This window comes from Mycteria americana, chromosome 1, assembly GCF_035582795.1.
Source record: "Mycteria americana isolate JAX WOST 10 ecotype Jacksonville Zoo and Gardens chromosome 1, USCA_MyAme_1.0, whole genome shotgun sequence".
Classification (NCBI taxonomy): Eukaryota; Metazoa; Chordata; class Aves; order Ciconiiformes; family Ciconiidae; genus Mycteria; species Mycteria americana.
The window spans coordinates 62508023-62523655 of NC_134365.1; the positions used below are offsets into that span (position 1 = coordinate 62508023).

Below are 15633 nucleotides of genomic sequence, written 5' to 3' on the forward strand. Positions count from 1 at the left end.
TGAAACTTGTCTGTTCACTACTGTGATTGCTGGGTCTGGGCTACATATGTGCAAGAGGTGCAAAAATTTCTTGTGTGGTTTATTTGAGTGGTTTGAAGTGCAATGGCAACAGAATAATGCATAGAACAGATTAGAGGAACTGCTTGCTTCAGTCTCTGGATGCTAGCTGGTAAAGAGATGCGTGCAGGTATGTTCACTTCATTCTCTTTGTTTTCTTTTTTTTGGGGGACAGGGAGATGAACAGGAATTTCTTCAATGCACAGTTTGGAAGCTTATTCAGAACTGATGAGAATCCAACTTATTTCCTAAGACGTCTCTCTAGATTTGCAGATATCTACATGGCATCATTGAGTTGTCTCTTGAACTATGAGCCTGATTACACGTTTTATCCAAGAAGGACTCCCTTGCAGCATGAACTTCCTGGCTGGTCAGACCAGCTGTGCACTGGTACATTCAGAATACCTTTCCTACAAGAGACAGTTCAGATCAAATAAGCGCTTGGCTTGTTCTCTCTAAAATGAGCAAATATATCTTTTTTTTTTGAATGTACATGTATTTTATTTAAGTCACTTAAAATCTGTTATCTTGATTTAGATGTGATTCGTAGTTGTTCTCATAAGCATTGTACCCATTTTCTCCACTCCTGCTCGGAGATGTGAAAACTCCTCTTACAAGAGATGACGGACTGCCAAAATAGTAGTGGGCTGGGAGGGAGGGCAAATCTGAGGGGAAGGACGGGTGGTGTTCTGGGGTGGTTGTTTTTGTTTGTTTGTTCATTGGAAATGTCAGTCTGCAGCCTTGTGGTTTACAAAGAAATGCCTATACTCTCTGTTCTGGCCCTGATCAGAACTCCAGCTGGAGCCTGTCATGGATCTTGGCACTGAAAAGCTTACATCCAGTATTAGTAATTCAGCGATACAGAGTTAATAGCCAGTTCACGGTGAGACTGAGAGGGATGGTGTACGCATTTTAATTTTCCTTGCTGCCATAGCTGGAGCCTTACCTGTATCTGAACTAACTGCTGCGTAGTGTTGGTGTGGTTCTGCTGCATTGCAGTGATTACAGCGCTGGCGGGCTCAGGCTGAGGGGGGCTTTTTCTCCTGTCTGTGCAGTTTCTGTTCTTGTAACGTCTGTGCTTGGCTGGAGGTGGACCTGAGCCTAAAACTGAAAGCGGCAGTAACTTGGGCTGCTTCAGCTTCCTTTTTGTTAACTCTTGGGCACCTTTCTTTTTAAGTTTCAAAACACTTTAAATATCCACTCTCTGATAATAAAGCCATTTCAAGAGGTCTTGCATTTTGCATTTCGAAGTGGAGACAGATCTCTGCCAGGCTTTAGATTGATCCTAAATGCTGCTTTTTAAAACGTTAACCGTGTCTTACAGTGGTATGCAGTGTGGTTTTGCTGTTCCCTAGGAGAGAATGTATTTCATATAGCCTTCAGTAATGGACTTTTACAGTCAAAAGTAAACACGCACAATGGGCAAATGAGTTGAAAGAAAAATTAAGAAATGAGAAAATGAAAACCAGAGTTTTCTGACTTTTTTTAGCTCAAGCCCTCAAAGCTGAATTGGGGGTGGTGGACAGTTTGCATCAATCAAAATAATTTTGGCGGTGCAAATTAGAAGTTTTATTGAATTACTGAAATTACAGGTAATGCATGAACACAAACTCTGGGTAGCATGTATGTTCCAAAGATTTGAGCTGAAAAATGTCTATTTTGCACAAGGAAAACATCTATTGATGTGTTTCCTCAAACAGGCACTTTATAGAACTGCTATATAGTTGTTTTTCAATAAGGATGCTTTCCTTTCTCTGCATCCGAAGGAAATGTTTTTTTTAACTGGTGCTTCCCACCCCAGCCATTTTAGAAGGCATAATATGATTAATATTTTTCAAATTTTAGTTATTAAAGGCTCCGTTTTTAAAAGCATATAAAAATTAACAAAATATATATAGCATTTGGTATTCTTCACTTCATTTTGGGATATCACTTACTTCCTACCATGATTGTCAGGTAAACAAACTTTTGGTGACCAAAAGTTTTCTTGTTGTTATTATTTTTTTTTTTTTAACCTGTCTGTATTATGTGCAAGTACCTATACTGAATTTCATATGCAGTATCTTTCATATTTTTAAAAGCATGTTTGCAAAGTAAAGAATGTATTCTAATCTAGCCTGCACAATTTCATAAGCAGTTTTCCTGTATGCTTGAAATCAGTCTGAAGTCCTCAGAGGCGGTTATAGATTTTATGTTAGTGGTTTTCTTGTGCTCCTGTTTCAAACTTGATGTGCAACACTCCTGAAGAGTGTGTGTGTATTTAAACAGATGAATATACTTGAAATGAGTAAGTTCATCTGACAGTCCTGCTGTTTTGCTGGAAGAAAAAAAGTTTTGCGGGAAGTTAGTTTGGCTTCATCAGGAGACTTGGTGGGGCTGTGCGAGAAATATTTAACGTAACTTGATAATGAAATGTGGGGATGGAAATATCCCCAATTTGCCTTCAATTCTTTATCCTAATGCTCAGCTAGAACCGAACTTGGTGCTACGTGTGTGTAGCACCTCTCACGCTCCAGAGATTTCAATGCACTGTTTAAAAACAAACCCCAAACCACTGTACATTCTTCATCTTACTACCAGCAAATAATAGTATTGTGTTATTCAGTTCTGCATTACTGAATTTGATAATGTTTTGTTGGTTATAGCTCTGTGATGTTTTGATATTTCTTCTTTCAAAGCTGGCTAGGAGTCAGTTTGTTTGCCTAATTTTCCTGTGTTAAGCAGGAACGGTTTAATTGGGTTGGATGATGTTATCCAGATGATACACGTTTTGTTTCAAGATTATTTCCTCCTCTCCCCCTTCCTTTCTCTTAACTTACAAATCCAACTGCTGTGCAAAGCTATGTTACAAAAGCCAGCTGAAGTAAAATCTTGTTTATATTGCATGACTTCTTGAAATAAACAACATTGCATGAAAAAAAAAATCATTATGGGAGGGTTATATTCCTTTAAAACAACCAACTATATATAATATGAAATTAAGTGAGAATTTTCAAGTGTATTATTTATTTTTCAGTGCTAGAATGCTCGTCTTCAACTTTTAAAAATGTCTTGCATTTTTGTAATGATTTCAGAGAACTTGAGCTGTACACCTCGGCGCTCTCTGCATTGCTTATTTTAACCTTGTTGTGTTACTGACTTCAAAGAGATTTTTGAGCATGTTTAAAGGGCAGTGTCTTTTGGGAGTATAGTTCATTTCAAATTCATTTTGGGAGTATAGTTTATTTGAACACCAAAGCAAGAAGAAATTTTCTTTCTGTTGTATCAAAAACTCTGAAGAGAATAGTGTGTCAGTAAAAGAAGAGTTTAATGAACTGTGGAAACTTTTTTTGTGATAAAAATATTTAATGATTATTACAAAAATAAATGCTTGGACTTTATCTTCTGGTCCCTATGAGCCTTAATATTTTGGGTGACTGGGGAGAAGGAAATAACATGAGTGGTATTAATTGCAAAACTCTGTGGGGAAAACTCCCGTAAGTATGTGTGTGTGTTTAAGCGTGTTCTAAATTTTTTAATATCTTCTAGGTAAAGACAAGCAGGCATGTGTAGGGGGGCAAGGGAAGGAGTTAGGGAAATAACTTCGGTCTGTCTCTCTCATCCAGGCATATTTACCCGTTAGATTCCCTTGGTCGTGCTTGGTAGCTGCGTCAACAACCCTGGGTTTGCCTGCATACCTTGTTCTGATAGGAGGCATCCTGGGGTTGCTCTCAGAGGTAACTGATGCTTTCCTGCAGTGACACCTTCCCTCCTGCCCCCCGCGTGTGGTAGACACCGGGAAGCATATCATAGGGGAACGTCCCTGCTGCCAGCAAGAAAATCTTCCTTTTCTTGCTGTTTTGTGGTTTCTATAGCGTTCTCACAATTTGCTGTGCTATTAATGTTTTGAGGGAAGGAAATGACAGCGAATCAAACTCAAGTTTGATTCACTTGTAATAGTATGGTGAAAATGGCAGCTGTTATTGCTGTGCATCGGTTGAAAGGCAATATTAACGTGCTTGGTAAAATTACGGTATGTGAACAAGCAGGTAGCTTCTGGTTCTCACAGACCCAAAGATCTGAATGTGGACATGAGGTGGCAAGTACATCATCTCCCTTGTCCACTTTTCACAAAAATAGCTCAAGCAAAAATTGATTACTATTCAAGTACCCTCATATCACCTATATGTCTTGCTAAAGCTGCTACAATTACTATTTCTCTTTGTACAGTGAGGTGAGATGGAAACAAAACACAGTGAAGTTGGAGGAAAGACAGAAAACCTAGAGTGGGCAAGCAGTCGTGTTTCCTGCTGCTGAAATTTTTACAAGAAAGTACACTAGCAAAAAATGCCCTCGGTTTAAAAATACAGGTTTAACACATGTTCTGTTTCACACTTGCCAGTTGTAGTTGTAACTGAGCCAAAATGAAAGCATAGCGCTGGAGTACTAGCAAATTTAGGATATTTGCCAAGTTAGCAGTGTCTTTGAGGCCATTTTAGAGTCTGTGAAGAAGAATAAAAGCAGTTAAATAGCAGGCTAGTGAAAGCCTTATACTTTTCACTGACAAGTGTCTGTTTGCTTCTGGATAGGTTAGTTGAGACTCAGTTTTGCATCTGGCACTCTTAGCTGATATTGCTCAGATAGAGCCACCGCTTCTGAGGTTGGTAACTCTGTGAACTCTATAGACGGCATCTTAAACAAAGCTGTGCTCTTTTGGTTTTTAATTTGTAACAAGATTGTATTCCCTGAAACGTGTCGGTGCTGTTTTTTCACAGTAAGTGTAAATAGAAATGCGTTTTATAATTGACTAATGCCAAATTCAGTCTTTAATTCTGATCATGAGGACCACTCATCACAAGCTGCTGGTCATCCGAATCCTATAAAACAGAAGAAAAAGAAAATTAGACTCGAACATCACATTAAGAAATGAAATCACTTTTTGGCGAATTTGTCCATACAGATGGCAGAGTTTGCACTTGACATTTTTGCACCAAGCAAGTCTTTTTACTGGATGCAAAAAGGTTTATTTTGATTTTAGACTCTGCATATACATGAGGGTCTTGCTAAATTGGACCATCAAGGCTATTCCGGTATTCTGGCTTTACTCATTCTTTCCTTCCTTTGTTTCCCAGCCCCCTTCCCATTGCGTTTCAGATTCTTTGCAGAGTGCTGGCATGGAACTCAGCTGCATTTGCAGCAAAGAAAAGGGAACACAAAATTGGAGGGCTTTTAAAGTTTGTATAGACACGTCACTGGCATCCAGCAGCATTTGAAGTCCAATTTAATGCAGCTGTCTTTGAAGGTAGGCTGTAGCTTCACTGGTCATTACTTGAGATACAGCTGTAAACCACAGCCTCAATTTTGCTACAGGTGAGGCTACCCAGTTTCTAGCAGTGGTGAGACAGGAAAGCCAGGAACTTGAATGGTGTTTTCCCAAATTAATTTTTCTTTTTTTCCAACTAGACATTTTCCTTTCATAAAGTCATTCCCTCTTACCGTGATTTTAGTTGTGTCTCAATCTCAAATCAAAACGAACACTTACTGAGAAAAGATCATAAGTAGGTTCTGGTGGAGTCAGTGCAGAAGAACTTTCGTATGAGGGGTTGGTGATATTTGAAGGCTGTGACTTGTCCAGTGATGTTACATCAGTGTCATCTTTTGACTACACAAAATCACACAAACCTGCTTAAAATCCATCATCCTCCTAACAGTGCATTAAGTGGGGCACTTAAACTTCACTAGCGACCAGTGCGGTGTTGTGAATGAACTGCTTTATCATCTAAATCAGTGTCTCTGGGCATGAACTGTGTTCTGCGTTGTTGTATTATCTCAGGTCACTTAACACTGGTATCTTTTTTCTCTCCCTTATTATTTTTAAGCCTGGGCAAAGATCAGGAGAGGAAGTGTTGCCCTGACATTGTGTCTGCAGTAAAAGGTACCTCATTAGTCCTGAGCGCTCTCATTGCAACTATATAAAAAAATAAGCATTTCCCCTGGCTGATGGCTCCTGTTTTTGTTTCTAGAAGACAATTCACATTATGCAGGGTCCAGGATGGGAAGGGATTTCTGATTCTTCTAGGTAGGCTTTCTTTTGGATTGATTCTTGTGTATTTTCTAACACTTTTTTGTCATCCCTCATCTCTGAGTAGCTTGGCTGTTGCTGGCTGGTTTCACATCATGATACTATGCAAGACTGGCGAAGTTAGTTGAGAGAATGCAAGCATGGCAGTGCATCAGTATAAAAACGTGTACTTTTCAATCCCGACAGTCATTTCAATTTGCTTGTCTTTCGAATCCGGCCTTTTCCTTGTCAAACGTTTCAACCTCCAGAGCAGCAAAATTATTAGCAGTGACATGGAGGAGGGGGAAGAGAACAAGTGCCCTTTCAGTGGTTGTGCCTATCTGCTCCCCTAAGGGTGAGCTTTCTGGTGAGGCAAAGGCTTCTGCACTGGTGCTGTGCAGTTAAATAAGCTTTTGGCCAGTCCTTGGTGTTGGAAGTGTCTGTGAGACCAGGAGCCCATCGGGCACCCTGGAGGGAGAGGTCTGGGGGAGCAGTAGGCGAATGTAAGCTCGTGCCCAAGACAAGCGTGTGAGCCTTCCCCACTTTCTCCATGTCTTAGTCTGAATGGTTCAAGTGGGAAGCAATCGGGAATGTTTCTAACTTAATAAAATGCAAGGAGAAATTGGAGGCTGTGAGTTTGAGAGGGGTGGTGGGTCTGGGGTAGTGCTGCCCCCCTGCTTCGCATTCCTGTCTGCCGCCTACCTTGAAGTGCTGGAAGCCTGTGTTTCTCTTCCTGAACCTGAGGTAGGAATATCCGATAAAACCCACAATTCCAGTAACCAGGCTGATGCCAAAGAATATTCCTGTCCCGGTACTGGCATGGAGAGGAGCCTGGAAGCCAGAGAGAGAATGAGTGAGCCACGGGCTGGGCACTGGTCACCTTCCAGCACCCAGGCACGTGCAGTGTCCCTTTGAGATATGCCCTAGTCCTGAACTGCTTTTGTGCTCGAGTTTCCTGGTGCATGATCCCTAGAGACAGTTAAATACGGCCTTTTGATAGGAATTACAAACCAAATTTTTTTCCAGGTGCTGTACACTGGGCACTGGCTGTAATACAGCTTCATCTTGTTTATGTTTTTGAAGCTACAGAGCATGCCTAAGTGATCTTTTCTGGTCAGGTTTTTCAAAGTAGCAATAGAGGCTACGATGAGGCTGAAACCTAACTGGCCTAAGGAGGAGAAATGGGTACCAAATTCCCTTAAGCAGCTTTGGAAACCTGTGCTACGAACCCTAGAGGGCTCTGCATGGGTTCAAGCTTATTCCCCACCGCTTTGTGCGCTGGGGAGGTGTTGGTTATTGCCAGCTATCGGCAGCCGTACCATCCTCTGAGCCCTGCTTACGGGGCTCAAACCAAACCGCATCTGAAACGAGGCCCTTCTCATCGCTGGTTAGAGGGACTGCCAGCCTGCGGAGAGGGTGCGCAGGGCTGGGCTCCGCCAGCAGCCCAACACCTGCCGTCTGTAGGTCATTCTGCCCCAAAATATGCAGTGCCTTTAACCTGAACTCGTTCTTCAGTCAAGCAGGTAAAGTGCCAATCCAAGTAGCTGTATATAATATGTTATAAATATTTTAATAAATATGTAGGTGAAGGACTGAAAGAAATTCACACGTGATCTGGATTTAATCTAAAGGGGAGAAATGCCTCCAGGCTCTGACTTTGGCTTGCCTTCTGTAGCTCTGTGGCCCGATAGACTGATATCATGAAGGTGACCGGCAGTTTTGGGGTGATGATAAATTTGAGGGATCCCAGGGCCCGCAGCCACGCAGGCTGCAATCTCCCCAAAGCACTGTGCTCTTTGCTGGCAATCCGGGGGCTGAGGAGGGGTCTGGAATGGGTAGGAGATTCATATGCTCTTACTCTGCTTTTCCATGTGGTGCCCTAGCTCCGTGGCCTAGAATTAGCCTAGAAAACTAATTATTAAACTTACCCTGGCAAAAAATAATCACATTGTTGTCTTAATAGATGTGATGTCTTCATTTATTTTTTAGAAAACCAAGTAATTTACTTGGTGCAGCTGGACAGCTAAATATTAGAAAACATTTAGTTGCCCTCTAGCATGTGAAAGGTATTATAAAGACTGTAATATCATGCTGCTGTCGACTGATAGAAATTGCGTATTATTTTGAATAATTTTCAGGCAATAATTTACGCTTTTACCCAAGTGTGTAATTTCCTATTTGTGAGGATTGTAGGCTGCAAGGGATTTTTGTGAACCGAGATTGTGCAGGCATATTACTGATCTCGGATCAAGAAGGCTGGTTTGTAAAGGAGAAAGGGTTGCTCAGAACAAAATGAAGGTGAGAAATAGGGTATTGGTAGGATTAATCTTGTGGACCAAGGAGGCAGCTGGTTAGCCACTTCCGAAATCGGAGCTGGGATGGATGGGCTGTAAATGTAAGTGAGGCCCCTCCAGCGCACAGAGAGAAGGATCAGAATGAGTTACCCCGACGGAAGGGAAGTTCTTCAGATTAAGCAAGTGGTGGGTCTTCTTGCAAGGTCGGCTTGAGCCTGTGTTGGGCTGTCCCAGAGTACCTGGCGTGGAACAGAGCTGGGGAGCGCTAACACTGCACATCTGAACACCTGCTTCATTAAGGAAAACATTTTGTACTGGGAAAAAAAGGTGCTCACTGCAAACCTCTCCCGGGGCAGCAGGGATCACACTTGTAAAATATCCCAGTTGCACTGCAGGTGAAGAAATTATTTTTCCTCCATTTCATACAAAGCAGTAAACTTTGCTGGTAGGAAACCAATAGAACAATGTTCCTGCCTCCCTGCTGCTGGGCCCTGTACCGTCTTGATTCCAGCTTGAAGCAGTGCAGCTGCTAACTCAACTTGCCTCCACGGAAAGGACGGCACCCCTTTCTGACCTGTGCTGTTCTGCCGTGCACTGTTTGCTTTGGCCTTTCTAATGGGAGAGATAAATGGATAACTGGGACCGTTGCAGGGATTCGTGCAGGCAAAAAATATCTATTTTCAAAACACCTTGTTGTTTTGGATAGGAATGAATGCAAAGCCAAGAGTAAAAAATTTTCCTTAGAAGCTTGAAAGGTCTTTTTGGAAGAACTGAAATGGAGATTTATAAAACCTCCGTTACAAAAATGAGCTCCATTATAAAATGGAGCTTTTATTTTATTTATACAAAATAAACATGGGAAGAACTCATTCAGACAGAAACGTTTTGAACAAGCTTCACTGGCACCTTGTTCTCCACTTCTAATTTTCTTTCAAAGTAACCTTTTAAACCAAAACTGCATATATGGGAGGGAAACTGGGAATATATGAATGTCAGCCATGAGTTTGGGATGATATAAGCTACACCCACCTCCCACACAAAAAAAAAATCACTATGTACTTACAGGTGCTGGTGGAGCCTTTAAAGGCTCTGAAATGACGTGGATTATCCCGTTGGAAGCGATTATATCCCACTCAACAATAGCACTTCTGTCCACATATCTGATCTCACTCTGACAGGAGAAAGAGCAATGAGAGCTGAGCTTTGACCCTCCTGCCTTTGGGACTGAAATAAACCTTGAGACTATTTCCCCACCTCAGCTGCTGACACACAGGCAAAATTCACATGGGGGTTTACACCGCTGCCTCCCTGGACATCAGCCTGGGATGGCCCCAGGCTGGTCATGGCTCTCCTGTGCATGAAGTAGCCATCATCATTACCTGCATATTGCCTTCAGGCATTTCTTTGTCTTTTTAAATCTTTTTTTTCTAAATAAAGGTTTTTGTGACGTTTGTGCAATTGCCAAGCTCTGCCTAGGAGTGCTGTTACAGCTGCAGCCTGCCTCCGTTACAGCTGCTTTCTGTGCTGAGGATGCCACTTGCGCTGAGTTTGCTGGCTCAGCACTGACGAGGAGCCGCTGCCTGCGGATTATTTGGTGGCCTCGCGTCAGCGAGCTGGAAGGTGGTCCCATTTGGGAGCTCATCGGGATATGAGAAGGGAGAGGGACGGGATCAGTCACTGCCACCCCAACACTTCTCTAGACTCTGCTGATAATGGGAGTCCTTGACTGCTTCGATCCTTGGAGCCTCCAGCATTTTGGGAGGATGGGTTCATGGGTGTCTGTGCTATTGCAAACCCTGCTTTAAATTGCATCCCGGCAAAATGGTTTCTCCTGGGTGAGCAGCACCGGGAGCTGCTGCCGGCTCTTGCCCCTGGCACGAGGTGGTACGCTGCTGCTGGAGCACACGGCGACTTTCTGTGCCCAGGGAGGAAGGGGCTCAGCCGTGGTGGGACCGCAGAGTGGTAGGGGAGCCACACCACGTCCTCCTCCCTCTCCCTCACCCCTGTGCTGCTCTGCCAGGGTCCTGGGGAAAGCTCGTGGGCTCCGACCTGGTATGCTGGGACAGGTGGGTGCTTGGCTGCCTGGAGCACGCGTGGAAAGCGGCTGCCACCTCTCCTTCCCACCCTGGCACCCTGCCGAGCTTTACTGCAGCTGGGGGAACCAGGGGCTTGCTCAGGTCCTCCAGGGAGGAAGAAAAGCTACAAATTTCCAACCAGCTTTGAAGGGCAGGAGCAAGGTTTGTGGTAATGGGCTCAGAGCCTCCCTTTGGCAGCTTTTGAAGAAACGAGGATTTTTTAAAGGAGAATCTCTTCTAAACTCAAATATCAGATCAAAGCGATCCAAAAGAGCTCCTGGCGTGCTAACGAGCGATACAGGTAAACCTCGTGCTGGTGCACCCCATCTCTCACGAGGGTATACTTTATTAATGCGATTACTGGGTTTGCAGTATAGGGTGGTTTTAAAAACGTAAATGATAACTCTCATGACACAGGAGTTTCTCCTGGAAGGGCAAGGAGGAAGGGAGCAAAGGCAACAGATGAGTCATTTGTGCACCTCATCCTGCAGCACCTATTTCCTTCTTGTTGGTGTCTGTGAAATCCCCCCCAGCTGGCATGTTGGGCACTCAGCCTCCCTTGGGTCCAGGGCCATTCTCTAGAGCATTGCATTTTATGCAATGTGGGCTTGCATTTTAACTGCATTTAACTGCAATCTGTGGGCTTGCATTTTAACTGCAAGCCCACAGATGCAGGGTTTCTTATTTTCATATTCAGCTACACTGCATCACGCACAGCAGAGTCCCAACCTCGGTCTCAAGGGGTTGCTGTCACAGAGGTCATTTGAAATGCATGGGCAGTGAGTATTTTCTTAATAAAAAATGAGAAGTTGGGTGTGTTTTCTAAGGATGTGTTCCCCTAAAATGTCAAAGGATACTTTCCATTTGCAAAAAGGATATCAATTTTTGCATTTAAAAATGACTGAAATAGTAATAAAAAATGCAAACCACTGTTTTGTCTGCTCTTGCTCTGAGCAAGGCTGTGCTGGCATCTCCTGCCTCTCCCAGAAAGTTACCAAGGAACTTTACAAATGCCAACACCTTTCTTTAATGATAAGCTGCTGCTCTCATCTCTCCTCCTATCGCACTGCCAATCTCCCGTAATCCTGCCAGGCTGAGAGGAGGGTTGAATCAAGCCCGTATCCCCATCCTGCCATTCCTGCAGGCCACCTGAACGGCTTCCTTCGAGTTCTGCGGGTCAGAGCTTGGCCATTTGCAGTTTGCCAGCTGCTATCCTGCAGTCTCAGGGCAGGAAAGAGCCTTCTGAAGTCAGCCCCTCATTGCTGCCCCCTATAACCTTACCGAATTCCTCTCCGGAGCAGCGTGTCGCCCGATTACAGGGTATAGAGTAAGGGGGGAAAAAGCACGAAGATGGGAGATTTATTAAAAAGGTACCTGTTCAGCAGTGGGGGCTTGGTGTTCCTGGCCCCTGGTGTTTGTAATGAGGAGTTTTTCCCCTAGACGAGTTAGAAGAGTGGTTCCGTTGGTCAAGTCCTCATAAAACATGATGCTGGCATTAGATAAATGATACTCGATGTCTCGCCCGGAAAGCGTCTGCGTATGAGAGCAAAATACAAGGAACGTTAACTGATCTCATTAATCCTCCGGATTTACCAGTAGGCTAAGGGCTGTGACCTTTTTCCCTCTTTGCTATTAATGCTGCAGCAAGTGCAATATGGGGTGGAGGCTACCGGGAAAGCTGGATGCGAACAGTGGGATCTTCTGTCCCTGCCGGCCTCTGACGGCTGCCTGCAGCAGGCAGGACCTTGAGTCTGGCAGGACAAAGGATTTTACTCTTTTGTATCATGACCTGAAGTGCTGAGCCTCAGAGATATTCCAAACAGCTTGAAGATGCGAGCCAGGGCATAAACCCATGTGAATTGTTTGAGACAATGTTTGAAGGAAGGAAGGAAAGAAGGAAAAAAGGGATAAGCACAGAAATGAAGCTAGGAACAGATGCCTTTAACGTATTTGTGGGAAATACCAAAGCTGTGAACTGCTTTCTTCAAATAACTGTGCTTGATGTTAATAAGCCAGAGAAGGCTTCATCTCAGGCAGACTCCTTTATAACTGGGTAACTAAAGTCCCTGACGGAAAAGTCTCTGTAGCGATTCGAACACTCGATAACCTTACACTCCTAACTATGGAAAAGAAATGGAAATTATGAACTTACCTCTTTCAGAAGCACAGTTTGAACTACGTGGGGTTACACAGAAGCCATGTCATACTAAGATCATTATTTTTTTTAAACTTAAATTTCACTGGGATACAGAAACCCATAATGGCTGTTTAAAAAGTGTTATTAAAACGAGGAAGGAAAAAAGAAAAAAAAACCTGACCTCGTTTTCCCTTAACCCGCTATCATTTGGAGCAAAGAGAGTGGCGTGCACTGACAGGTCCGTGAGGTACCGCAGGAACTCTCGCCCCTTCCTAGAGCTGTTGGAGTAAGCCATGATGTCCTAGGCAGAAACAAAATCCAGCTTTACTAAAGAGGAATTGTGTGCTCCTGCGCGGGGAGCTGAAAAGATGAGACTGTATAAATAACAACAAAGAAGCCTTCTATTAATAGCCCCGAAGCAACTCTGGAGTGATATTACGGAAGAAGTTTGTATTCAAAACCCAGTTTTAGCTGCTGATTTGGCGAGCACATCTTAAACTGGCTTGCAGGAGCTGGGCCCTTGTTGTCTGTGAGGCTCCTTACACATATAAAGCCTTTCCGAGTAGTGGCAAGAAAAGGACCCTTTTAATGCTTTGCCTTTTTCCCCAGCAGCAATTCAATAAAATTACAAAAAAGCACCGCACTGCTTGCGATGCTTAGAAAGCCAGGAGCAGTTGTGCACAGAATCCTCTTTAAGCTAAAGCTGCAGTAGCATTTAATTTCCAAATGAGTTTTAAAAAACCCAAAACCTCTTTGGAGCAAGTAATTAAAAAAATAGCCACTAAGTTCTGGTTTCGATGGTGCAGATTTAGACCGCTCCACCTTGCTTTGCTGGTGTGGGGTTGCTACCTGCTAGTAAAGCAAACACGGAGATACAACCCGGCGGCAGAGCCTGCTTGGCTCCGCTCACCCGACCGAGCAGCGCGCCGGCTGTGGGCCGTACCGACAAGAAGTTTGTCAGCGTTGGGAAGGACGTCAGCACTTGCAGCAAGTTCCCGCTGCAGGAGAAGCCATCCCCCACGTAGCCTGGCTTGCAGGTGCAGTTCACCTCTGGAAGGTACAAACACAGAGAGCCACCTGGGCAAACACCCTTTGCTAGAAGGCTTTAGGCTGTCCTGTGCCTGAAAAACAACTTGCAGGCAACAGGTTCTGGGTTTTTTTAAGTTAAAAAGAGGCAGAGTCTCTTGCAGTGTTATCTAGCAGCCTGCGGCCGACCAAAGGAACTGAAATCCAGGCTGCTGCTCCCCCTTGCGCAGAGGGATGCAGCAAAGGACCCTCTTACCTTTCTCCCTGTAGCAGAAGACGTCCCAGGTTTCACTCAGGTTGACTCTTCTCCCGTAGTCCACGATGCCGACGTACCCGGAGCCGCAGTTTGGGGAGGAGAAGGCAGTCGGGTAGCCCACTCTTTCACCATCTAGCCAGCCGGCAGCGCACAGGTGGTACCTCGCCTGCAGCCGGCACGGCCAGAAGGAAAAAAAACATTGGGGGAAGAGCTGGGTGGTGGGGCTGGGGCACTGCAGAGGAAAGGGACGATCCCCCCGGGGCCCTCAGGCAGCACCCAACCCGCCAGCCCTCTTTCTGAGGGGCTGAGCGGGCTCTGTCTGTCCGTCCTGCAGCCTGCCCTGTGCTGAGCTCGGGGCCGAGGGGGTGCAGAGAGGGGGCCCTGCCGAAAGTCAGTGGCTCCCCGTACGGGCCAAGGGAGCCTTTCCTGGGAAAAGCCTCCCTGAGCAGAAAGCCCGGCAGGCTCAGAGGTGGGTGTGAAAGCCGAAGGGGGACATGCGATCCCCTCGTGTGCCAGCCCACCTTTTGTCAGCGTGGGAAGGGCTGACAAATGAGCTCGACACAGAAAATAAATCCCCGGGAGCACTGGAGCCAGCCCCACTGCCGACTTTGCTGCTTCGAGGGAAATATTTAGGCTACGGGGCGCAGGGGACATGCAGCTCCGGCTGCAATCTGAATCTCCTCGGGCGGCAGAAGGAGGTTTATATGCTGGCCGTGGTCCAGCCTCACATTTTGCTAAAGGTGTCTCTAAACAGTGAGCATCTTCCTTCCTTCTGCAGATGGGAAAGAGCCAGAAAGGCACAGTCAGTCTGACCCACTCTTCTAAAACAAGTTTTACAAACCCAAGATGTGATGCTCATCCCACTGATGTCAGCCGTGCGTTGTCTATAACACACTCAAGGAAAAGAATATGGAAATGGCTCTGCTAAGTTAACAGCCTTTGGGGAAAAGATTCCTGGAGACTTACATGAAAAAAAAAATTAATCTAAGCATAATTCTGAGGTGTACATTGCTTTAAGAAGTGTTAATAATTAAAACCCCCATGAAAACACTTTATAAGTGATTTTACCATCTCACCCCAGGATCACTGGAAACACGAACTTGGCAACTGGTTTCAGTGCTGTATGAGCAGGCGTGAAACCAATAAACAGTCTGAAAACTGCTCCCTGGGGCACGGGGGAAGGAAAGGAGGGAAAATGAAGCTTATTAGCACAGAGCAGCCCCCTTGCTCTCTCCTCCCCATTTACGCTGTGGCTAGGTCCTCTCCGGGGATCTCCTCCCACAGGGAGGCTACCTCACCTTCTGCGCATACAGCAGCTGGTTATACGTAGCGATGGTGGCCGACTCATTGGCACAGGCCTCCTTTGCCTTCTCATAAGTCATTTTGTACTGCCCTTGTGGGGACCGTAAATGGAAAACCCCAACCGTGGTATCTGCAAAGAGAGAGAAGAACCAGCTCTTCCTGAGGAGGTTTCCATGTCTAGATGCAGAGTCAACTGTGCCATACAAATACCTGTGAATTTTGTGAAATATAGTTAGGACAGATTGATCCCTTACAGGTAATATTCCGACCTGGAGTGCCCTCATCTGTTGCTTCATAAATCCGGTATTGCAAAGTATTTAAGCACACGTTCTAACTTGAATCATGCTTAAATCTCAGTGTTTCAAGGGGATATAGGTAGAGGACTGGGTGAGCTTACAGACACAAGGAACCTGGCCGCTGGCTTCACTGCAGTGGCACAGGGATGA

General features: G+C 44.9%; 2 protein-coding genes across 4 annotated transcripts in view; one reads left to right on the forward strand and one right to left on the reverse strand.

Moving 5' to 3' along the window:
* NT5DC3 (5'-nucleotidase domain containing 3) overlaps nucleotides 1–3427 on the forward strand; it is a 42828-nt gene extending 39401 nt beyond the window's left edge. For all 3 annotated transcript variants that reach the window (XM_075502717.1, XM_075502708.1, XM_075502699.1), the window contains one exon: nucleotides 233–3427. In XM_075502717.1, coding sequence (XP_075358832.1) covers nucleotides 233–494 — 262 coding nt within the window. In that variant the 3' untranslated portion in view covers nucleotides 495–3427. The remainder of the gene's footprint in view (nucleotides 1–232) is intronic.
* Nucleotides 3428–4862: 1435 nt separating this feature from the next.
* Nucleotides 4863–15633, reverse strand: part of STAB2 (stabilin 2) — an 87979-nt gene continuing 77208 nt past the window's right edge. The window contains exons 61-69 of the mRNA XM_075491698.1: nucleotides 15184–15317; nucleotides 13886–14051; nucleotides 13547–13653; nucleotides 12785–12904; nucleotides 11841–11999; nucleotides 9455–9562; nucleotides 6800–6928; nucleotides 5579–5698; nucleotides 4863–4913 (exon numbers count right to left, since the gene is read on the reverse strand). Coding sequence (XP_075347813.1) covers nucleotides 4863–4913; nucleotides 5579–5698; nucleotides 6800–6928; nucleotides 9455–9562; nucleotides 11841–11999; nucleotides 12785–12904; nucleotides 13547–13653; nucleotides 13886–14051; nucleotides 15184–15317 — 1094 coding nt within the window. The remainder of the gene's footprint in view (nucleotides 4914–5578; nucleotides 5699–6799; nucleotides 6929–9454; nucleotides 9563–11840; nucleotides 12000–12784; nucleotides 12905–13546; nucleotides 13654–13885; nucleotides 14052–15183; nucleotides 15318–15633) is intronic.